Below are 26,152 nucleotides of genomic sequence, written 5' to 3'. Positions count from 1 at the left end.
CAGTAGTATGATGAGATCAGCCATATGTCCCTCAGTCAATAGTATGATATGGAAATCAGCCATATGTCCCTCAGTCAGTTGTATGATATGGAGATCAGCCATATATCCCCCAGTCAGTTGTATGATATGGAGATCAGCCATATGTCCCTCAGTCAGTAGTATGATGAGATCACCCATATGTCCCTCAGTCAGTAGTATGATGAGATCAGCCATATGTCCCTCAGTCAGTAGTATGATGAGATCAGCTGTAAGTCCCTCAGCCAGTAGTATGATATGGAGATCAGCCATATGTCCCTCAGTCAGTAGTATGATATGGAGATCAGCCATATGTCCCTCAGTCAGTAGTATGATATGGAGATCAGCCATATGTCCCTCAGTCAGTAGTATGATGAGATCAGCTGTATGTCCCTCAGTCAGTAGTATGATATGGAGATCAGCCATATGTCCCTCAGTCAGTAGTATGATATGGAGATCAGCCATATGTCCCTCAGTCAGTAGTATGATGAGATCAGCCATATATTCCTCAGTCAGTAGTATGATATGGAGATCAGCCATATGTCCCCCAGTCAGTAGTATGATATGGAGATCAGCCATATGTCCCTCAGTCAGTAGTATGATATGGAGATCAGCCATATGTCCCTCAGTCAGTAGTATGATGAGATCAGCCATATATCCCTCAGTCAGTAGTATGATATGGAGATCAGCCATATGTCCCCCAGTCAGTAGTATGATATGGAGATCAGCTGTATGTCCCTCAGTCAGTAGTATGATATGGAGATCAGCCATATGTCCCTCAGTCAGTAGTATGATGAGATCAGCCATATGTCCCTCAGTCAGTAGTATGATATGGAGATCAGCCATATGTCCCCCAGTCAGTAGTATGATATGGAGATCAGCCATATGTCCCCCAGTCAGTAGTATGATATGGAGATCAGCCATATGTCCTTCAGTCAGTAGTATAATGAGATCAGCCATATGTCCCTCAGTCAGTAGTATGATATGGAGATCAGCCGTATGTCCCTCAGTCAGTAGTATGATGAGATCAGCTGTATGTCCCTCAGTCAGTAGTATGATGAGATCAGCCATATGTCCCTCAGTCAGTAGTATGATATGGAGATCAGCCATATATCCCCCAGTCAGTATGATATGGAGATCAGCCATATGTCCCTCAGTCAGTAGTATGATATGGAGATCAGCCATATGTCCCCCAGTCAGTAGTATGATATGGTGATCAGCCATATGTCCCTTAGTCAGTAGTATGATGAGATCAGCCATATGTCCCTTAGTCAGTAGTATGATGAGATCAGCCATATGTCCCTCAGTCAGTAGTATGATATGGAGATCAGCCATATGTCCCCCAGTCAGTAGTATGATATGGAGATCAGCCATATGTCCCTCAGTCAGTAGTATGATATGGAGATCAGCCATATGTCCCTTAGTCAGTAGTATGATGAGATCAGCCATATGTCCCTCAGTCAGTAGTATGATGAGATCAGCTGTATGTCCCTCAGTCAGTAGTATGATATGGAGTTCAGCCATATGTCCCTCAGTCAGTAGTATGATGAGATCAGCCATATGTCCCTCAGTCAGTAGTATGATGAGAAGATCAGCCATATGTCCCCCAGTCAGTAGTATGATATGGAGATCAGCCATATGTCCCCCAGTCAGTAGTATGATATGGAGATCAGCCATATGTCCCTCAGTCAGTAGTATGATGAGATCAGCTGTATGTCCCTCAGTCAGTAGTATGATATGGAGATCAGCCATATGTCCCTCAGTCAGTAGTATGATATGGAGATCAGCCATATGTCCCTCAGTCAGTAGTATGATGAGATCAGCTGTATGTCCCTCAGTAAGTAGTATGATATGGAGATCAGCCATATGTCCCTCAGTCAGTAGTATGATATGGAGATCAGCCATATGTCCCTCAGTCAGTAGTATGATGAGATCAGCCATATGTCACCCTCTCTCTGTCCTGTACCCAGCCTGTACCCACTGCTACCCAGCCTCTGTCTGTCCTGTACCCAGCCTGTACCCAGTCTCTCTCTGTCCTGTACCCAGCCTGTAACCACTGCTAACAGCCTCTCTCTGTCCTGTACCCAGCCTGTACCCACTGCTACCCAGCCTCTCTCTGTCCTGTACCCAGCCTGTACCCACTGCTACCCAGCCTCTCTCTGTCCTGTACCCAGCCTGTACCCACTGCTACCCAGCCTCTCTCTGTCCTGTACCCAGCCTGTACCCATGGCTACCCAGCCTCTCTCTGTCCTGTACCCAGCCTGTACCCACTGCTACCCAGCCTCTCTCTGTCCTGTACTCAGCCTGTACCCACTGCTACCCAGCCTCTCTCTGTCCTGTACCCGTACCCAGCCTGTACCCACTGCTACCCAGCCTCTCTCTGTCCTGTACCCAGCCTGTACCCTCTGCTACCCAGCCTCTCTCTGTCCTGTACCCGTACCCAGCCTGTACCCCTGTACCCACTGCTACCCAGTCTCTCTCTGTCCTGTACCCAGCCTGTACCCACTGCTACCCAGCCTCTCTCTGTCCTGTACCCAGCCTGTACCCACTGCTACCCAGTCTCTCTCTGTCCTGTACCCCGCCTGTACCCACTGCTACCCAGCCTCTCTCTGTCCTGTACCCAGCCTGTACCCACTGCTACCCAGCCTCTCTCTGTCCTGTACCCATACCCAGCCTGTACCCACTGCTACCCAGTCTCTCTCTGTCCTGTACCCAGCCTGTACCCACTGCTACCCAGCCTCTCTCTGTCCTGTACCCAGCCTGTACCCACTGCTACCCAGCCTCTCTTTGTCCTGTACCCAGCCTGTACCCACTGCTACCCAGCCTCTCTTTGTCCTGTACCCAGCCTGTACCCACTGCTACCCAGCCTCTCTCTGTCCTGTACCCAGCCTGTACCCACTGCTACCCAGTCTCTCTCTGTCCTGTACCCAGCCTGTTCCCACTCCTACCCTGTCTCTCTCTGTCCTGTACCCAGCCTGTACACACTGCTACCCAGTCTCTCTCTGTCCTTTACCCAGCCTGTACCCACTGCTACCCAGCCTCTCTCTCTCCTGTACCCAGCCTGTACCAACTGCTACCCAGCCTCTCTCTTTCCTGTACCCAGCCTGTACTCACTGCTACCCAGCCTCTCTCTGTCCTGTACACAGCCTGTACCCACTGCTACCCAGCCTCTCTCTGTCCTGTACACAGCCTGTACCCACTGCTACCCAGCCTCTCTCTGTCCTGTACCCAGCCTGTACCCACTGCTACCCAGCCTCTCTCTGTCCTGTACCCAGCCTGTACCCACTGCTACCCAGCCTCTCTTTGTCCTGTACCCAGCCTGTACCCACTGCTACCCAGCCTCTCTCTGTCCTGTACCCAGCCTGTACCCACTGCTACCCAGTCTCTCTCTGTCCTGTACCTAGCCTGTTCCCACTCCTACCCTGTCTCTCTCTGTCCTGTACCCAGCCTGTACACACTGCTACCCAGTCTCTCTCTGTCCTTTACCCAGCCTGTACCCACTGCTACCCAGCCTCTCTCTCTCCTGTACCCAGCCTGTATCAACTGCTACCCAGCCTCTTTCTGTCCTGTACCCAGCCTGTACTCACTGCTACCCAGCCTCTCTCTGTCCTGTACACAGCCTGTACCCACTGCTACCCAGTCTCTCTCTGTCCTGTACCCAGCCTGTACCCACTGCTACCCAGCCTCTCTCTGTCCTGTACCCGTACCCAGCCTGTACCCACTGCTACCCAGCCTCTCTCTGTCCTGTACCCAGCCTGTACCCACTGCTACCCAGCCTCTCTTTGTCCTGTACCCAGCCTGTACCCACTGCTACCCAGCCTCTCTCTGTCCTGTACACACTGCTACCCAGCCGTATCCCTGACTGTATCCCTGACATAAACCGAGCCTTCCTCAATGACCCTGTTCAAAGGCTCATGTGTTTGTGAGGAGAGAATGAAGAAGTGAGGGTCAGGGGACAGCTGTAAATGGAAGGTTCTGTCAGCTGGAACTGGAAGGTATAAAATACAGTATATACATCTGGGATGAGTAGTGCAAGATGTCTAAACATCATTATTAAAGTGGGGTTAATAAAGTGACTAGTGATCCATCGGTTAGAGTGGCCAATGATTTCATCAGGAGATGTTCTCGAAGGTTCTCCCTGGCCCTCTCATCTTGATGCTGAGCTGTCAGGGATCTGATGACAACAGGACCTGAAGGGTAACTAACTGTAAGTTGTGATGCTTAGCTGTCAGGGATCTGATGACAACAGGGTCCTGGTCAGAGAGATATGCAGGGTAGTGGCAACGTGTTAAGGGTCCTGGTCAGAGAGATATGCAGGGTAGTGGCAACGTGTTAAGGGTCCTGGTCAGAGAGGTATGCAGGGTAGTGGCAACGTGTTAAGGGTCCTGGTCAGAGAGATATGCAGGGTAGTGGCAACGTGTTAAGGGTCCTGGTCAGAGAGATATGCAGGGTAGTGGCAACGTGTTAAGGGTCCTGGTCAGAGAGATATGTGCAGAGTAGTGGCAACGTGTTAAGGGTCCTGGTCAGAGAGATATGCAGGGTAGTGGCAACGTGTTAAGGGTCCTGGTCAGAGAGATATATGCAGGGTAGTGGCAACGTGTTAAGGGTCCTGGTCAGAGAGATATGTGCAGAGTAGTGGCAACGTGTTAAGGGTCCTGGTCAGAGAGATATGCAGAGTAGTGGCAACGTGTTAAGGGTCCTGGTCAGAGAGATATGCAGGGTAGTGGCAACGTGTTAAGGGTCCTGGTCAGAGAGATATATGCAGGGTAGTGGCAACGTGTTAAGGGTCCTGGTCAGAGAGATATGTGCAGAGTAGTGGCAACGTGTTAAGGGTCCTGGTCAGAGAGATATGTGCAGAGTAGTGGCAACGTGTTAAGGGTCCTGGTCAGAGAGATATGTGCAGAGTAGTGGCAACGTGTTAAGGGTCCTGGTCAGAGAGATATGTGCAGAGTAGTGGCAACGTGTTAAGGGTCCTGGTCAGAGAGATATGTGCAGAGTAGTGGCAACGTGTTAAGGGTCCTGGTCAGAGAGATATGTGCAGAGTAGTGGCAACGTGTTAAGGGTCCTGGTCAGAGAGATATGTGCAGAGTAGTGCCAACGTGTTAAGGGTCCTGGTCAGAGAGATATGTGCAGAGTAGTGCCAACGTGTTAAGGGTCCTGGTCAGAGAGATATGCAGGGTAGTGGCAACGTGTTAAGGGTCCTGGTCAGAGAGATATGCAGGGTAGTGGCAACGTGTTAAGGGTCCTGGTCAGAGAGATATGCAGGGTAGTGGCAACGTGTTAAGGGTCCTGGTCAGAGAGATATTTAGGGTAGTGGCAACGTGTTAAGGGTCCTGGTCAGAGAGATATGCAGGGTAGTGGCAACGTGTTAAGGGTCCTGGTCAGAGAGATATGTGCAGAGTAGTGCCAACGTGTTAAGGGTCCTGGTCAGAGAGATATGTGCAGAGTAGTGCCAACGTGTTAAGGGTCCTGGTCAGAGAGATATGCAGGGTAGTGGCAACGTGTTAAGGGTCCTGGTCAGAGAGATATGTGCAGAGTAGTGCCAACATGTTAAGGGTCCTGGTCAGAGAGATATGTGCAGAGTAGTGGCAACGTGTTAAGGGTCCTGGTCAGAGAGATATGTGCAGAGTAGTGGCAACGTGTTAAGGGTCCTGGTCAGAGAGATATGCAGGGTAGTGGCAACGTGTTAAGGGTCCTGGTCAGAGAGATATGCAGGGTAGTGGCAACGTGTTAAGGGTCCTGGTCAGAGAGATATGTGCAGAGTAGTGCCAACGTGTTAAGGGTCCTGGTCAGAGAGATATATGCAGGGTAGTGGCAACGTGTTAAGGGTCCTGGTCAGAGAGATATGTGCAGAGTAGTGGCAACGTGTTAAGGGTCCTGGTCAGAGAGATATGTGCAGAGTAGTGGCAACGTGTTAAGGGTCCTGGTCAGAGAGATATGTGCAGGGTAGTGGCAATGTGTTAAGGGTCCTGGTTAGAGAGATATGCAGGGTAGTGGCAACGTGTTAAGGGTCCTGGTCAGAGAGATATGCAGGGTAGTGGCAACGTGTTAAGGGTCCTGGTCAGAGAGATATGTGCAGAGTAGTGGCAACGTGTTAAGGGTCCTGGTCAGAGAGATATGTGCAGAGTAGTGGCAACGTGTTAAGGGTCCTGGTCAGAGAGATATGTGCAGAGTAGTGGCAACGTGTTAAGGGTCCTGGTCAGAGAGATATGTGCAGAGTAGTGGCAACGTGTTAAGGGTCCTGGTCAGAGAGATATGTGCAGAGTAGTGGCAACGTGTTAAGGGTCCTGGTCAGAGAGATATGTGCAGAGTAGTGGCAACGTGTTAAGGGTCCTGGTCAGAGAGATATGTGCAGAGTAGTGCCAACGTGTTAAGGGTCCTGGTCAGAGAGATATGTGCAGAGTAGTGCCAACGTGTTAAGGGTCCTGGTCAGAGAGATATGCAGGGTAGTGGCAACGTGTTAAGGGTCCTGGTCAGAGAGATATGCAGGGTAGTGGCAACGTGTTAAGGGTCCTGGTCAGAGAGATATGCAGGGTAGTGGCAACGTGTTAAGGGTCCTGGTCAGAGAGATATTTAGGGTAGTGGCAACGTGTTAAGGGTCCTGGTCAGAGAGATATGCAGGGTAGTGGCAACGTGTTAAGGGTCCTGGTCAGAGAGATATGTGCAGAGTAGTGCCAACGTGTTAAGGGTCCTGGTCAGAGAGATATGTGCAGAGTAGTGGCAACGTGTTAAGGGTCCTGGTCAGAGAGATATGTGCAGAGTAGTGGCGCCCTCTTGTGGCTTAGAACTGAAAATATTTATATTTCTTAAAATAACTAACTTTTAAAGGTGCTATGTAGAAATCACTCTGCCATTTCCTGGTTGCTAAAATTCTAATAGTTCATCTATTTTCAGTTCATGTGACAAAACAAGCAGGCCTAGTGTATAGAACCACTGTACCATCTAAACCGCTGTGATATTCTCCAGAACCAACAATGTTGTATTTTCATCTGTTTGAAGCTGGTGTCCAAAACCACAAGTAAAAGATACAATAACTACACTTCAGAACAGGAAGCATAGAAATAGCGCACATAGAACAGATCTACCGCTTCTTAGACTTGCTTTCAATGCGAATGACGGATCTATAACTCCCAGTTCTGTGCATTTGGCCGTGTCGCTCCTAAAAGTGACATTGCAGCATACAGTCGTCCAGTTGTATAAAAGAAGGTATATTTTTCTGCCTTCACTGGAAAGTTATGAAAGGTTACATTTGCCTTCGTATAAATCTGTCTAAACGTGTCCTTACCAATGAGAAGTGTCTTTTTGATGTTGTGGATGTTACTATTAAAGTGTCTTGTCTGTGTTTCTCTTTAGGTATAGTATTTTCCACGCTGGTGTTTGGCCCAGCCTGTGGCTTCATATTAGGATCCCTCTGCACCAAAGTCTATGTGGACGCTGTCTTCATCGACACAAGTCAGTACCTGTTACCTAGTAATATGTCCAGAGTTGGTGTCAATTCTACATAAATTCCAGTCAATTCCAAAAGGAGACCAAATTCCAAATGTTCCCAATTGAAAAAGTGTTGAATAGAATAGGAATAGGAATTTCAGTATACTTCCTAATATTGACTGGAATTGAAATGGAATTGATCCCAACCCTGACCATGTCTTTAATACAGTAATGTGGCATTGTACTGCAATGTCTTGATCATTTGAAGTATATGGAAGTGATCCCTGTGTCAAAACATGTTTAACACACATGCAAGCATAGCCTACTGGGTATCTCTCCCATTCAGACAACAATATGGTACAATATACACTACAACTTCTGGCTGAATTCTCCACCATACGTAGCACCGTGTCTCTCTTTTCCTTGGTTTCTCTACTGTGTATATATATAATCTTTGTTCCCTCTGGAGTCTCTGCTGTATATATATATATAATCTTTGTTCCCCCTGGAATCTCTACTGTGTATATATATAATCTTTGTTCCCCCTGGAGTCTCCTGTGTATATATATAAAATCTTTGTTCCCCCTGGAGTCTCTCTGTGTATATATATAATCTTTGTTCCCCCTGGAGTCTCCTGTGTATATATATAATCTTTGTTCCCCCTGGAGTCTCCTGTTTATATATATAATCTTTGTTCCCTCTGGAGTCTCTGCTGTATATATATATATAATATTTGTTCCCCCTGGAGTCTCCTGTGTATATATATAATCTTTGTTCCCCCTGGAGTCTCCTGTTTATATATATAATCTTTGTTCCCTCTGGAGTCTCTGCTGTATATATATATATAATATTTGTTCCCCCTGGAGTCTGCTGTGTAATATATAATCATATGTGTATATATATATATATAATAATAATCATATTGTCATTTAGCAGACGCTCTTATCTAGAGTGACTTACAGTTAGTGCATTCATTTTAAGATAGCTGGGTGGGACAACCACATATCAGAGGCATAGTAAGTACACTTTTCCTTAATAAAGTAGGGGTGGGAGGGCCAAGAGAACTGAGGTGGCAGAACGGAGTGCTCGGGTTGGGGTGTAGGGTTTGACCATAGCCTGAAGGTAGGGAGGGACAGTTCCTCTTGCTGTTCTGTAGGTAAGCACCATGGTCTTGTAGTGGATGGGTTGGTGTAGGGTTTGACCATAGCCTGAAGGTAGGGAGGGGCAGTTCCTCTTGCTGTTCTGTAGGTAAGCACCATGGTCTTGTAGTGGATGGGTTGGTGTAGGGTTTGACCATAGCCTGAAGGTAGGGAGGGACAGTTCCTCTTGCTGTTCTGTAGGTAAGCACCATGGTCTTGTAGTGGATGGGTTGGTGTAGGGTTTGACCATAGCCTGAAGGTAGGGAGGGACAGTTCCTCTTGCTGTTCTGTAGGTAAGCACCATGGTCTTGTAGTGGATGGGTTGGTGTAGGGTTTGACCATAGCCTGAAGGTAGGGAGGGACAGTTCCTCTTGCTGTTCTGTAGGTAAGCACCATGGTCTTGTAGTGGATGGGTTGGGGTGTAGGGTTTGACCATAGCCTGAAGGTAGGGAGGGACAGTTCCTCTTGCTGTTCTGTAGGTAAGCACCATGGTCTTGTAGTGGATGCGAGCGTCAACTGGAATTCTGGATAAGTTGCAGGGGTTTGATGGCAAAAGCGAGCAGCCCAGCCAACAGCGAGTTGCAGTAGTCCAGAAGGGAGATGACAAGTTCCTGGATTAGGACCTGCGCCACTTCCTGTGTGAGGGGGGGTCGTACTCTATGGATGTTGTAGAGCATGAATCTGCAGGAGTCACTGCTTTGATGTTTGCAGAAAATGACAGGGTGATGTCCAGGGTCACGCCAAGGTTCTTTGCACTCTGGGAGGGTGACAGTGTGGAGTTGTCAACCATGATGGAGAGGTCTTTGAGTGGACAGGCCTTCTCTGGGATGAAGAGCAGCTCTGTCTTGTCAAGGTTGAGCTTGAGGTGGTGGGCCGACATCCAAGCTGAGATATCTGCCAGGCACGCAGAGATGCGTGTTGCCACCTGGGTGTCAGAAGGGGGAAGGAGAAAAGCAGTTGAGTGTCATCTTCATAGCAGTGACATGACAGAGCTGAGTGACTTGGTCTATAGAGAGAAGAGGAGAGGTCCATCCTCATAGCAGTGATAGGAGAGACCATGTGAGGATATGACCAGTGACTTAGTCTATAGAGAGAAGAGGACAGGGCCTAAAACCGAGCCCTGGGGGACACTAGTAGTGAGAGTACATGGTGCAGACATAGATCCTCTCCATGTCAACTGGTAGGAACGTAGAGAGAATCCACGTCACCTGGTAGGAACGTAGAGAGGATCCACGTCACCTGGTAGGAGCGTAGAGAGGATCTACGTCACCTGGTAAAAGCGTAGAGAGGATCCACGTCACCTGGTAGGAGTGTAGAGAGGATCCATGTCACCTGGTAGGAGTGCAGAGAGGATCCACGTCACCTGGTAGGAATGTAGAGAGGGTCCACGTCACCTGGTAGGAACGTAGAGAGAATCCACGTCACCTGGTAGGAGCGTAGAGAGGATCCTCATCACCTGGTAGGAACGTAGAGAGGATCCACGTCACCTGGTAGGAACGTAGAGAGGATCCACGTCACATGGTAGGAGCGTAGAGAGGATCCACGTCACATGGTAGGAGCGTAGAGAGGATCCACGTCACCTGGTAGGAACGTAGAGAGGATCCATGTCACCTGGTAGAGGCGTAGAGAGGATCCACGCCACCTGGTAGGAGCGTAGAGAGGATCCACGTCACCTGGTAGGAGCGTAGAGAGGATCCACGTCACCTGGTAGGAACGTAGAGAGGATCCACGTCACCTGGTAGGAGCGTAGAGAGGATCCACGTCACCTGGTAGGAACGTAGAGAGGATCCACGTCACCTGGTAGGAACGTAGAGAGGATCCACGTCACCTGGTAGGAGCGTAGAGAGGATCCACGTCACCTGGTAGGAAAGTAGAGAGGATCCACGTCACCTGGTAGGAACGTAGAGAGAATCCACGTCACCTGGTAGGAGCGTAGAGAGGATCCTCGTCACCTGGTAGGAACGTAGAGAGTAACCACGTCACCTGGTAGAAGCGTAGAGAGGATCCACGTCACCTGGTAGAAGCGTAGAGAGGATCTACGTCACCTGGTAGGAACGTAGAGAGTAACCACGTCACCTGGTAGAAGCGTAGAGAGGATCCACGTCACCTGGTAGAAGCGTAGAGAGGATTCATGTCACCTGGTAGGAACGTAGAGAGGATCGACGTTAACTGGTAGGAACGTAGAGAGGATCCACTTCACCTGGGTGGAACGTAGAGAGGATCCACGTCTGCCCCACTTACAGGAAAATAATGAATGCAGGTCTGTAGTTTTATCGGAAGAAGGAATGCAGGTCTGTAGTTTTATCGAAAGAAGGAATGCAGGTCTGTAGTTTTATCGGAAGAAGGAATGCAGGTCTGTAGTTTTATCGAAAGAAGGAATGCAGGTCTGTAGTTTTATCGGAAGAAGGAATGCAGGTCTGTAGTTTTATCGAAAGAAGGAATGCAGGTCTGTAGTTTTATCAGAAGAAGGAATGCAGGTCTGTAGTTTTATCAGAAGAAGGAATGCAGGTCTGTAGTTTGTTTGTTTGTTTTTGTAGTTTGTAGTCTGTTTAGTTGTTGAGTGTTGGTTTCTTGAGGAGGGGAGTGACTCAGGACATTTTGAAGTCAGAGGGGATTCAGCCAGTGTTCCCCATGGAATCCCTACTGTGTTATATGTCCCCCCCTGGTATCCCTACTGTGTTATATGTGTTCCCCCTGGTATCCCTACTGTGTTATATGTGTTCCCCCTGGTATCCCTACTGTGTTATATGTGTTTATCCTGGTATCCTGACTGTTATATGTGTTTATCCTGGTATCCCTACTGTGTTATATGTGTTTAACCTGGTATCCTGAGTGTTATATGTGTTTAACCTGGTATCCTGACTGTTATATGTGTTTAACCTGGTATCCTGACTGTGTTATATGTGTTTATCCTGGTATCCTGACTGTGTTATATGTGTTTATCCTTGTATCCTAACTGTTATATGTGTTTATCCTGGTATCCTGACTGTTATATGTGTTTAACCTGGTATCCTGACTGTGTTATATGTGTTTATCCTGGTATCCTGACTGTTATATGTGTTTAACCTGGTATCCTGACTGTGTTATGTGTGTTTAACCTGGTATCCTGACTGTTATATGTGTTTAACCTGGTATCCTGACTGTTATATTTGTTTAACCTGGTATCCTGACTGTGTTATATGTGTTTATCCTGGTATCCTGACTGTGTTATATGTGGTTAACCTGGTACCCTGACTGTGTTATATTAACCTGGTATCCTGACTGTGTTATATTAACCTGGTATCCTGACTGTGTTATATGTGTTTATCCTGGTATCCTGACTGTGTTATATGTGTTTATCCTGGTATCCTGACTGTTATATGTGTTTATCCTGGTATCCTGCCTGTTATATTAACCTGGTATCCTGACTGTGTTATATGTGTTTATCCTGGTATCCTGACTGTTATATGTGTTTAACCTGGTATCCTGACTGTGTTATATGTGTTTAACCTGGTATCCTGACTGTTATATGTGTTTAACCTGGTATCCTGACTGTTATATTTGTTTAACCTGGTATCCTGACTGTGTTATATGTGTTTATCCTGGTATCCTGACTGTGTTATATGTGTTTATCCTGGTATCCTGACTGTGTTATATGTGTTTATCCTGGTATCCTGGCTGTTATATGTGTTTATCCTGGTATCCTGACTGTGTTATATGTGGTTAACCCTGGTATCTTGACTGTGTTATATTAACCTGGTACCCTGACTGTGTTATATTAACCTGGTATCCTGACTGTGTTATATGTGTTTATCCTGGTATCCTGACTGTGTTATATGTGTTTAACCTGGTATCCTGACTGTTATATGTGTTTATCCTGGTATCCTGCCTGTTATATTAACCTGGTATCCTGACTGTGTTATACGTGTTTATCCTGGTATCCTGACTGTGTTATATGTGTTCATCCTGGTATCCTGACTGTTATATGTGTTTATCCTGGTATCCTGGCTGTGTTATATGTGGTTAACCTGGTATCCTGACTGTGTTATATCAACCTGGTACCCTGACTATGTTATATTAACCTGGTATCCTGACTGTGTTATATGTGTTTATCCTGGTATCCTGACTGTGTTATATGTGTTTATCCTGGTATCCTGACTGTTATATGTGTTTATCCTGGTATCCTGCCTGTTATATTAACCTGGTATCCTGACTGTGTTATATGTGTTTAACCTGGTATCCTGACTGTGTTATATTAACCTGGTACCCTGACTGTGTTATATGTGTTTAACCTGGTATTCTGACTGTGTTATATGTGTTTAACCTGGTATCCTGACTGTGTTATATGTGTTTATCCTGGTATCCTGACTGTGTTATATTAACCTGGTATCCTGTCTGTGTTGTATTAACCTGGTATCCTGACTGTGTTATATTAACCTGGTATCCTGACTGTTATATTAACCTGGTATCCTGACTGTGTTATATTAACCTGGTATCCTGACTGTCTTATATGTGTTTAACCTGGTATCCTGTGTAATATGTGTTTAACCTGGTATCCTGACTGTGTTATATTAACCTGGTATCCTGACTGTGTTATATTAACCTGGTATCCTGACTGTGTTATATTAACCTGGTATCCTGACTGTGTTATATTAACCTGGTATCCTGACTGTGTTATATGTGTTTAACCTGGTATACTGACTGTGTTATATTAACCTGGTATCCTGACTGTGTTATATTAACCTGGTATCCTGACTGTGTTATATGTGTTTAACCTGGTATACTGACTGTGTTATATTAACCTGGTATCCTGACTGTGTTACATTAACCTGGTATCCTGACTGTGTTATATTTGTTTAACCTGGTATCCTGACTGTGTTATATGTGTTTAACCTGGTATACTGACTGTGTTATATTAACCTGGTATCCTTACTGTGTTATATTAACCTGGTATCCTGACTGTGTTATATTAACCTGGTATCCTGACTGTGTTATATGTGTTTAACCTGGTATCCTGACTGTGTTATATTAACCTGGTATCCTGACTGTGTTATATGTGTTTAACCTGGTATCCTGACTGTGTTATATTAACCTGGTATCCTGACTGTGTTATATGTGTTTAACCTGGTATACTGACTGTGTTATATTAACCTGGTATCCTGACTGTGTTATATTAACCTGGTATCCTGACTGTGTTATATTAACCTGGTATCCTGACTGTGTTATATTAACCTGGTATCCTGACTGTGTTATATTAACCTGGTATCCTGACTGTGTTATATGTGTTTAACCTGGTATCCTGAGTGTTATATGTGTTTAACCTGGTATCCTGACTGTGTTATATGTGTTTAACCTGGTATCCCTACTGTGTTATATGTGTTTAACCTGGTATCCTGAGTGTTATATGTGTTTAACCTGGTATCCTGACTGTTATATGTGTTTAACCTGGTATCCTGACTGTGTTATATGTGTTTATCCTGGTATCCTGACTGTGTTATATGTGTTTATCCTTGTATCCTAACTGTTATATGTGTTTATCCTGGTATCCTGACTGTTATATGTGTTTAACCTGGTATCCTGACTGTGTTATATGTGTTTATCCTGGTATCCTGACTGTTATATGTGTTTAACCTGGTATCCTGACTGTGTTATGTGTGTTTAACCTGGTATCCTGACTGTTATATGTGTTTAACCTGGTATCCTGACTGTTATATTTGTTTAACCTGGTATCCTGACTGTGTTATATGTGTTTATCCTGGTATCCTGACTGTGTTATATGTGGTTAACCTTGTACCCTGACTGTGTTATATTAACCTGGTATCCTGACTGTGTTATATTAACCTGGTATCCTGACTGTGTTATATGTGTTTATCCTGGTATCCTGACTGTGTTATATGTGTTTATCCTGGTATCCTGACTGTTATATGTGTTTATCCTGGTATCCTGCCTGTTATATTAACCTGGTATCCTGACTGTGTTATATGTGTTTATCCTGGTATCCTGACTGTTATATGTGTTTAACCTGGTATCCTGACTGTGTTATATGTGTTTAACCTGGTATCCTGACTGTTATATGTGTTTAACCTGGTATCCTGACTGTTATATTTGTTTAACCTGGTATCCTGACTGTGTTATATGTGTTTATCCTGGTATCCTGACTGTGTTATATGTGTTTATCCTGGTATCCTGACTGTGTTATATGTGTTTATCCTGGTATCCTGGCTGTTATATGTGTTTATCCTGGTATCCTGACTGTGTTATATGTGGTTAACCCTGGTATTTTGACTGTGTTATATTAACCTGGTACCCTGACTGTGTTATATTAACCTGGTATCCTGACTGTGTTATATGTGTTTATCCTGGTATCCTGACTGTGTTATATGTGTTTAACCTGGTATCCTGACTGTTATATGTGTTTATCCTGGTATCCTGCCTGTTATATTAACCTGGTATCCTGACTGTGTTATACGTGTTTATCCTGGTATCCTGGCTGTGTTATATGTGGTTAACCTGGTATCCTGACTGTGTTATATCAACCTGGTACCCTGACTATGTTATATTAACCTGGTATCCTGACTGTGTTATATGTGTTTATCCTGGTATCCTGACTGTGTTATATGTGTTTATCCTGGTATCCTGACTGTTATATGTGTTTATCCTGGTATCCTGCCTGTTATATTAACCTGGTATCCTGACTGTGTTATATGTGTTTATCCTGGTATCCTGACTGTGTTATATGTGTTTATCCTTGTATCCTGACTGTTATATGTGTTTAACCTGGTATCCTGACTGTGTTATATTAACCTGGTACCCTGACTGTGTTATATGTGTTTAACCTGGTATTCTGACTGTGTTATATGTGTTTAACCTGGTATCCTGACTGTGTTATATGTGTTTATCCTGGTATCCTGACTGTGTTATATGTGTTTAACCTGGTATCCTGACTGTGTTATATTAACCTGGTATCCTGACAGTGTTATATTAACCTGGTATCCTGACTGTGTTATATTAACCTGGTATCCTGACTGTGTTATATGTGTTTAACCTGGTATCCTGACTGTGTTATATGTGTTTCACCTGGTATCCTGATTGTGTTATATGTGTTTAACCTGGTATCCTGACTGTGTTATATTAACCTGGTATCCTGACTGTGTTATATGTGTTTATCCTGGTATCCTGACTGTGTTATATGTGTTTAACCTGGTATCCTGACTGTGTTATATTAACCTGGTATCCTTACTGTGTTATATTAACCTGGTATCCTGACTGTGTTATATTAACCTGGTATCCTGACTGTGTTATATGTGTTTAACCTGGTATCCTGACTGTGTTATATTAACCTGGTATCCTGACTGTGTTATATGTGTTTAACCTGGTATCCTGACTGTGTTATATTAACCTGGTATCCTGACTGTGTTATATGTGTTTAACCTGGTATACTGACTGTGTTATATTAACCTGGTATCCTGACTGTGTTATATTAACCTGGTATCCTGACTGTGTTATATTAACCTGGTATCCTGACTGTGTTATATTAACCTGGTATCCTGACTGTTATATTAACCTGGTATCCTGACTGTGTTATATTAACCTGGTATCCTGACTGTCTTATATGTGTTTAACCTGGTATCCTGTGTAATATGTGTTTAACCTGGTATCCTGACTGTGTTATATTAACCTGGTATCCTGACTGTGTTATATTAACCTGGTATCCTGACTGTGTTATATTAACCTGGTATCCTGACTGTGTTATATTAACCTGGTATCCTGACTGTGTTATATGTGTTTAACCTGGTATACTGACTGTGTTATATTAACCTGGTATCCTGACTGTGTTATATTAACCTGGTATCCTGACTGTGTTATATGTGTTTAACCTGGTATACTGACTGTGTTATATTAACCTGGTATCCAGACTGTGTTACATTAACCTGGTATCCTGACTGTGTTATATTTGTTTAACCTGGTATCCTGACTGTGTTATATGTGTTTAACCTGGTATACTGACTGTGTTATATTAACCTGGTATCCTTACTGTGTTATATTAACCTGGTATCCTGACTGTGTTATATTAACCTGGTATCCTGACTGTGTTATATGTGTTTAACCTGGTATCCTGACTGTGTTATATTAACCTGGTATCCTGACTGTGTTATATGTGTTTAACCTGGTATCCTGACTGTGTTATATTAACCTGGTATCCTGACTGTGTTATATGTGTTTAACCTGGTATACTGACTGTGTTATATTAACCTGGTATCCTGACTGTGTTATATTAACCTGGTATCCTGACTGTGTTATATTAACCTGGTATCCTGACTGTGTTATATTAACCTGGTATCCTGACTGTGTTATATTAACCTGGTATCCTGACTGTGTTATATTAACCTGGTATCCTAAATGTGTTATATGTGTTTAACCTGGTATCCTGACTGTGTTATATGTGTTTAACCTGGTATCCTGACTGTGTTATATTAACCTGGTATCCTGACTGTGTTATATTAACCTGGTATCCTGACTGTGTTATATTAACCTGGTATCCTGACTGTGTTATATTAACCTGGTATCCTGACTGTGTTATATTAACCTGGTATCCTGACTGTGTTATATGTGTTTAACCTGGTATCCTGACTGTGTTATATGTGTTTAACCTGGTATCCTGACTGTGTTATATTAACCTGGTATCCTGACTGTGTTATATGTGTTTAACCTGGTATCCTGACTGTGTTATATGTGTTTAACCTGGTGTTTTCTACCTGTGTTGCCAGGTAAGCTGGACATCGGCCCTGACGACCCCAGGTGGATTGGTGCGTGGTGGGGTGGCTTCTTGCTCTGCGGTGCCTTACTCTTCATCTCCTCCCTCTTCATGTTCGGCTTCCCCCAGTCCCTGAATGAGCAGGATGTGGACAGTGGGGGGGAGAGTGAACAGGCCATGTTGCCCCCTTCCCTGTCCAGGGATTACGAGGGGAACAAGCCCACTAATGGGGCGATCCATGGCTTCCAGGCCAATAGTGGACTGACCTGCTGCGAGCACATGAGAGGTGATATCTACTGTCATAGAATAAAATGGTAATGTCAGCGATGTTGGTCAGGGGAGAGGTCTGCTTCTCTGTTTATTAACAGACTGGTGTTAATGGATACGGTACACATGTAAAATACATACAAGATATTATGTTGTGATGTACACAGTTTCAATCACCCCCCACCCCTTTACAGTCATCCCCAAGGTGACCAAGCACCTCCTGTCCAACCCTGTGTTTACCTGCATCTCGCTGGCAGCCTGTATGGAGATCGCTGTGGTTGCAGGCTTCGCCACCTTCCTAGGGAAGTACATGGAGCAGCAGTTCAACCTCACCACTTCCTCAGCCAATCAGCTTCTAGGTGATAATGCTAATCACTACATCCAAACCAGAGCATAATAAAACATGGGACTTCTATAGTGGTTTTCAATGACCCTGTGGCCTTTCCCTTCTTCATTCACAGTGTTTGTTATTGGCCCCTTCTCACACACACTCCTCTCTGTCCTCTGTTTCTCCCTAACCCTGGTCCTAACACTGTCCTCTGGTCTCTCCCTAACCCTGGTCCTAACACTGTCCTTCCAACCATAACCCCTGTCCTCTGTCTCTCCCTAACCCTGGTCCTAACACTGTCCTCTGTCTCTCCCTAACCCTGGTCCTAACACTGTCCTCTGGTCTCTCCCTAACCCTGGTCCTAACACTGTCCTTCCAACCATAACCCCTGTCCTCTGTCTCTCCCTAACCCTGGTCCTAACACTGTCCTCTATCTCTCCCTAACCCTGGTCCTAACACTGTCCTCTGGTCTCTCCCTAACCCTGGTCCTAACACTGTCCTTCCAACCATAACCCCTGTCCTCTGTCTCTCCCTAACCCTGGTCCTAACACTGTCCTCTGTCTCTCCCTAACCCTGGTCCTAACACTGTCCTCTGTCTCTCCCTAACCCTGGTCCTAACACTGTCCTCTGTCTCTCCCTAACCCTGGTCCTAACACTGTCCTCTGTCTATCCCTAACCCTGGTCCTAACACTGTCCTTCCAACCATAACCCCTGTCCTCTGTCTCTCCCTAAACCTGGTACTAACACTGTCCTCTATCCTTCCAACGATAACCCCTGTCCTCTGTCTCTCCCTAACCATGGTCCTAACACTGTCCTCTGTCTCTCCCTAACCCTGGTCCTAACACTGTCCTTTGTCTCTCCCTAACCCTGGTCCTAACACTGTCCTTCCAACCATAACCCCTGTCCTCTGTCTCTCCCTAAACCTGGTACTAACACTGTCCTCTATCCTTCCAACAAAAACCCCTGTCCTCTGTCTCTCCCTAACCCTGGTCCTAACACTGTCCTCTGTCTCTCCCTAACCCTGGTCCTAACACTGTCCTCTGTCTCTCCCTAACCCTGCTCCTAACACTGTCCTCTGTCTCTCCCTATCCTGGTCCTAACACTGTCCTCTGTCTCTCCCTAACCCTGGTCCTAACACTGTCCTCTGTCTCTCCCTAACCCTGGTCCTAACACTGTCCTCTATCCTTCCAACCATAACCCCTGTCCTCTGTCTCTCCCTAACCCTGGTCCTAACACTGTCCTCTGTCTCTCCCTAACCCTGGTCCTAACACTGTCCTCTATCCTTCCAACCATAACCCCTGTCCTCTGTCTCTCCCTAACCCTGGTCCTAACACTGTCCTCTGTCTCTCCCTAAACCCTGGTCCTAACACTGTCCTCTATCCTTCCAACCATAACCCCTGTCCTCTGTCTCTCCCTAACCCTGGTCCTAACACTGTCCTCTGTCTCTCCCTAACCCTGGTCCTAACACTGTCCTCTATCCTTCCAACCATAACCCCTGTCCTCTGTCTCTCCCTAACCCTGGTCCTAACACTGTCCTCTGTCTCTCCCTAACCCTGGTCCTAACACGGTCCTCTATCCTTCCAACCATAACCCCTGTCCTCTGTCTCTCCCTAACCCTGGTCCTAACACTGTCCTCTGTCTCTCCCTAACCCTGGTCCTAACACTGTTCTCTGTCTCTCCCTAACCCTGGTCCTAACACTGTCCTCTGTCTATCCCTAACCCTGGTCCTAACACTGTCCTTCCAACCATAACCCCTGTCCTCTGTCTCTCCCTAAACCTGGTACTAACACTGTCCTCTATCCTTCCAACGATAACCCCTGTCCTCTGTCTCTCCCTAACCATGGTCCTAACACTGTCCTCTGTCTCTCCCTAACCCTGGTCCTAACACTGTCCTTTGTCTCTCCCTAACCCTGGTCCTAACACTGTCCTTCCAACCATAACCCCTGTCCTCTGTCTCTCCCTAACCCTGGTCCTAACACTGTCCTCTATCCTTCCAACCATAACCCCTGTTCTCTGTCTCTCCCTAACCCTGGTCCTAACACTGTCCTCTATCCTTCCAACCATAACCCCTCTCCTCTGTCTCTCCCTAACCCTGGTCCTAACACTGTCATCTGTCTCTCCCTAACCCTGGTCCTAACACTGTCCTCTGTCTCTCCCTAACCCTGGTCCTAACACTGTCCTCTGTCTCTCCCTAACCCTGGTCCTAACACTGTCCTCTATCCTTCCAACCATAACCCCTGTCCTCTGTCTCTCCCTAACCCTGGTCCTAACACTGTCCTCTGTCTCTCCCTAACCCTGGTCCTAACACGGTCCTCTATCCTTCCAACCATAACCCCTGTCCTCTGTCTCTCCCTAACCCTGGTCCTAACACTGTCCTCTGTCTCTCCCTAACCCTGGTCCTAACACTGTCCTCTATCCTTCCAACCATAACCCCTGTCCCCTGTCTCTCCCTAACCCTGGTCCTAACACTGTCCTCTGTCTCTCCCTAACCCTGGTCCTAACACTGTCCTCTGTCTCTCCCTAACCCTGGTCCTAACACTGTCCTCTATCCTTCCAACCATAACCCCTGTCCTCTGTCTCTCCCTAACCCTGGTCCTAACACTGTCCTCTGTCTCTCCCTAACCCTGGTCCTAACACGGTCCTCTATCCTTCCAACCATAACCCCTGTCCTCTGTCTCTCCCTAACCCTGGTCCTAACACTGTCCTCTGTCTCTCCCTAACCCTGGTCCTAACACTGTCCTCTATCCTTCCAACCATAACCCCTGTCCCCTGTCTCTCCCTAACCCTGGTCCTAACACTATCCTTCCAACCATAACCCCTGTTCTCTGTCTCTCCCTAACCCTGTTCCTAACACTGTCCTCTGTCTCTCCCTAACCCTGGTCCTAACACTGTCCTCTGTCTCTCCCTAACCCTGGTCCTAACACTGTCCTCTATCCTTCCAACCATAACCCCTGTCCTCTGTCTCTCCCTAACCCTGGTCCTAACACTGTCCTCTGTCTCTCCCTAACCCTGGTCCTAACACTGTCCTCTATCCTTCCAACCATAACCCCTGTCCTCTCCCTCCCTCCCTTCCTCCATAGGTATGACAGCCATTCCGTGTGCGTGTCTGGGTATCTTCCTGGGTGGTCTCTTGGTGAAGAAGTTAGACCTGTCAGCGTTAGGGGCCATCCGTATGGCCATGGGGGTCAACCTCGTCTCCACCGCCTGTTACGTCTCCTTCCTCTTCCTCGGCTGTGACACCGGCCCTGTCGCCGGGGTGACTGTCGCCTACGGCAATGCGTGAGTAGCCTACCGTATCACTGTTAGCGCGTTCAACAATGTTACCAAGTTGTTCCTCACCTTCAACTACAGGACATCTAATAACATTTTATTGGCCACATGTGCAGAAAACAAAAGGTGTAGATTTACAGTGAAATGCTTACTTACGAGCCCATTCCCAACAGTACAGTTAAAAATTAAGACAAATATTTTCTAAATATAAAAGGAAATAGTAAAACCATTTTTTTAAATAACGAGGCGATGTAAAGGAAGTACCAGGTAATAACATGGTTATATACAGGGAGTACCAGGTAATAACATGGTTATATACAGTGAGTACCAGGTAATAACATGGTTATATACAGGGAGTACCAGGTAATAACATGGTTATATACAGGGAGTACCAGGTAATAACATGGTTATATACAGGGAGTACCAGGTAATAACATGGTTATATACAGGAAGTACCAGGTAATAACATGGTTATATACAGGGAGTATCAGGTAATAACATGGCTATATACAGGGAGTACCAGGTAATAACATGGTTATATACAGGGAGTACCAGGTAATAACATGGTTATATACAGGGAGTACCAGGTAATAACATGGTTATATACAGTGAGTACCAGGTAATAACATGGTTATATACAGGAAGTACCAGGTAATAACATGGTTATATACAGGGAGTACCAGGTAATAACATGGTTATATACAGGGAGTACCAGGTAATAACATGACTATATACAGGGAGATAATAACATGACTATATACAGGGAGTACCAGGTAATAACATGACTATATACAGGGAGTACCAGGTAATAACATGGTTATATACAGGGAGTACCAGGTAATAACATGGTTATATACAGGGAGGTAATTACATGACTATATACAGGGAGTACCAGGTAATAACATGGTTATATACAGGGAGGTAATAACATGGCTATATACAGGGGTACCAGGTAATAACATGGTTATATACAGGGAGTACCAGGTAATAACATGACTATATACAGGGAGTACCAGGTAATAACATGGTTATATACAGGAAGTACCAGGTAATAACATGGTTATATACAGGAAGGACCAGGTAATAACCTGACTATATGCAGGGAGTTACAGGTAATAACATGGTTATATACAGGGAGTACCAGGTAATAACATGGCTATATACAGGGAGTACCAGGTAATAACATGGTTATATACAGGAAGTACCAGGTAATAACATGGTTATATACAGGAAGGACCAGGTAATAACCTGACTATATGCAGGGAGTTACAGGTAATAACATGGTTATATACAGGGGTACCAGGTAATAACATGGTTATATACAGGGAGGTAATAACATGGCTATATACAGGGGTACCAGGTAATAACATGGTTATATACAGGGAGTACCAGGTAATAACATGACTATATACAGGGAGTACCAGGTAATAACATGGTTATATACAGGAAGTACCAGGTAATAACATGGTTATATACAGGAAGGACCAGGTAATAACCTGACTATATGCAGGGAGTTACAGGTAATAACATGGTTATATACAGGGAGTACCAGGTAATAACATGGCTATATACAGGGAGGTAATAACATGACTATATACAGGGAGTACCAGGTAATAACATGGTTATATACAGGGAGGTAATTACATGACTATATACAGGGAGTACCAGGTAATAACATGGTTATATACAGGGAGGTAATAACATGGCTATATACAGGGGTACCAGGTAATAACATGGTTATATACAGGGAGTACCAGGTAATAACATGGTTATATACAGGGAGTACCAGGTAATAACATGGTTATATACAGGGAGGTAATTACATGACTATATACAGGGAGTACCAGGTAATAACATGGTTATATACAGGGAGGTAATAACATGGCTATATACAGGGGTACCAGGTAAGGGTTTAGGGTTAACCCTAACCCTAACCCTAAACCCAGGTCGTAGAAACAAGTCAAATGATGTATGCAATCCATATTTAGGATGTTTTAAACATTAATCAGCAATAAGGTTCCAACCGGAGAATTTCATTGTCTGAAGAAACGCATTGGAACGCAAGAACACTCTCTCGTGACCGCGCGTAAAGAACACTCTCTCGTGACCGCGCGTAAAGAACACTCTCTCGTGACCGCGCGTAAAGAACACTCTCTCGTGACCGCGCGTAAAGAACACTCTCTCGTGACCGCGCGTAAAGAACACTCTCTAGTGACCGCGCGTAAAGAACACTCTCTCGTGACCGCGCGTAAAGAACACTCTCTCGTGACCGCGCGTAAAGGACACTCTCTCGTGACCGCGCGTAATGAGACCGAGGCTTTCTGCCAGACCACTCATTCAAAGAGCTATTATGAGCCCCACCTTTATAGTAGAATCATACAACCAGAATCTAAAGACGGTGACATCTTGTGGAAGCCCTAGGAAGTGCATTCTCATCCATATCTAAGGTGGACATCCAATGGCACTGTTTTCTAAATTTAGTTCTCACTTCCTGTTTGGATTTCTTCTCAGGTTTTTGTCTGCCATATGAGTTCTGTTATACTCACAGACATAATTCAAACAGTTTTATAAACTTCAGAGTGTTTTCTATCCACCAGTAATAATAATATGCATATATTCCCATCTGGGAAAGAGTAGGAGGAAGTTTACTCTGGGCACGCCTTTCATCCAAAATTGAAAATGCTGCCCCCTAGCCCCAATAGGATATACAGGAAGTACCGGGTAATAACATGGCTATATACAGGAAGTACCAGGTAATAACATGGCTATATACAGGAAGTACCAGGTAATAACATGGCTATATACAAGTGTGTGTGTGTGTGTGTAATAAATAATCAAGGGGGTCAATGTAAATAGTCAGGGTAGACATTTGATCAAATGTTCAGCAGTATAATGGGGGTAGAAGTTGTTCAGGTGCCTTTTGGTCCCAGACATGGCTGGCTCCGGTACCGCTTGCCGTGTGGTAGCAGAGAGAACAGTCTATATGGCTTGGGTGGCTGGCTCCGGTACCGCTTGCCGTGCAGTAGCAGAGAGAACAGTCTATATGACTTGGGTGGCTGGCTCCGGTACCGCTTGCCGTGCGGTAGCATTGATAACAGTCTATATGGCTTGGGTGGCTGGAGTCCTTGACCATTTTTAGGGCCTTTCTCTGACACCGTCTTGTCTAGAGGTCCTGAATGGCAGGGAGTTCGGCCCCAGTGATGTATTGGACACTACCCTGAGTTGCACCTAGTGGTAAGATGCCGAGCAGTTGCTATACCAGACGGTAATGCAGCCAGTCAAAATGCTCTCAATGGTGCAGCTGTATAACTTTTTTGAGGGTCTGAGGGCCCATGCCACATCTTTTCAGCCTCCTGTGGGGGAAGAGGCATTGACGTGCCCTCTTTCACGACTGCGTTGGTGTGTTTGGTCCTTAGTGATGTGGAACCCAAGGAACTTGATGCTCTAGGCCCGCTCCACTACAGCCCCGTCGATGTGAATGGGGACATGTTCGGCCCTCCGTTTCCTGTAGTCCACAATGAGCACCTTTGTCTTGCCCACGTTGAGTGAGAGGTTGTCTTGGCACCACACTGGCAGGTCTCTGACCTCCTCCGGTCATAAAACCACTCCCTTATTATCTCTACCATAGTTAGAAGATCAAAATGGTTATTGAATAGTGTAGCCTCTATAAATGACAGAAAGTGTAGCCTCTATAGATGAAAGTGTAGCCTCTATAGATGAAAGTGTAGCCTCTATAGATGACAGAAAGTGTAGTCTCTATAGATGAAAGTGTAGCCTCTATAGATGACAGTGTAGCCTCTATAGATGACAGAAAGTGTAGTCTCTATAGATGATAGTGTAGCCTCTATAGATGAAAGTGTAGCCTCTATAGATGAAAGTGTAGCCTCTATAGATGACAGAAAGTGTAGTCTCTATAGATGAAAGTGTAGCCTCTATAGATGATAGGAAGTGTAGCCTCTATAGATGATAGTGTAGCCTCTATAGATGATAGTGTAGCCTCTATAGATGATAGTGTAGCCTCTATAGATGATAGTGTAGCCTCTATAGATGAAAGTGTAGACTCTATAGATGATAGTGTAGCCTCTATAGATGATAGTGTAGCCTCTATAGATGAAAGTGTAGCCTCTAAAGATGATAGTGTAGCCTCTATAGATGAAAGTGTAGCCTCTATAGATGACAGTGTAGCCTCTATAGATGAAAGTGTATTCTCTATAGATGATAGTGTAGCCTCTATAGATGATAGTGTAGCCTCTATAGATGACAGTGTAGCCTCTATAGATGAAAGTGTATTCTCTGTAGATGATAGTGTAGCCTCTATAGATGATCGTGTAGCCTCTATAGATGATAGTGTAGCCTCTATAGATGAAAGTGTAGCCTCTATAGATGAAAGTGTAGCCTCTATAGATGATAGGAAGTGTAGCCTCTATAAGTGAAAGTGTAGCCTCTATAGATGATAGTGTAGCCTCTATAGATGAAAGTGTAGCCTCTATAGATGAAAGTGTAGCCTCTATAGATGATAGGAAGTGTAGTCTCTATAAGTGAAAGTGTAGCCTCTATAGATGATAGTGTAGCCTCTATAGATGAAAGTGTATTCTCTATAGATGATAGTGTAGCCTCTATAGATGACAGTGTAGCCTCTATAGATGAAAGTGTAGCCTCTATAGATGAAAGTGTAGCCTCTATAGATGATAGGAAGTGTAGCCTCTATAAGTGAAAGTGTAGCCTCTATAGATGATAGTGTAGCCTCTATAGATGAAAGTGTAGCCTCTATAGATGAAAGTGTAGCCTCTATAGATGATAGGAAGTGTAGTCTCTATAAGTGAAAGTGTAGCCTCTATAGATGATAGTGTAGCCTCTATAGATGATAGTGTAGACTCTATAGATGACAGAAAGTGTAGCCTCTATAGATGATAGTGTAGACTCTATAGATGACAGAAAGTGTAGCCTCTATAGATGATAGTGTAGACTCTA

At 45.2% G+C, this 26,152-nt stretch overlaps 1 protein-coding gene across 1 annotated transcript in view; it reads left to right on the top strand.

Annotated features, from left to right (window-relative positions):
- Positions 1-26,152, top strand: part of slco3a1b (solute carrier organic anion transporter family member 3A1b) — a 50,053-nt gene that overhangs the window by 13,336 nt on the left and 10,565 nt on the right. The window contains exons 3-6 of the mRNA XM_090221996.1: positions 7,369-7,467; positions 17,330-17,602; positions 17,778-17,942; positions 20,992-21,190. Of these exons, the coding sequence (XP_090078122.1) occupies positions 7,369-7,467; positions 17,330-17,602; positions 17,778-17,942; positions 20,992-21,190 (736 nt within the window). The remainder of the gene's footprint in view (positions 1-7,368; positions 7,468-17,329; positions 17,603-17,777; positions 17,943-20,991; positions 21,191-26,152) is intronic.

The sequence above is a fragment of the Oncorhynchus mykiss genome, chromosome 26, assembly GCF_057628025.1.
Source record: "Oncorhynchus mykiss isolate SJ-2025 chromosome 26, ASM5762802v1, whole genome shotgun sequence".
Lineage (NCBI taxonomy): Eukaryota > Metazoa > Chordata > Actinopteri > Salmoniformes > Salmonidae > Oncorhynchus > Oncorhynchus mykiss.
The sequence above is the reverse complement of the archived record's forward strand: the minus strand, read 5'-3'. Positions and strand labels throughout refer to the sequence as shown.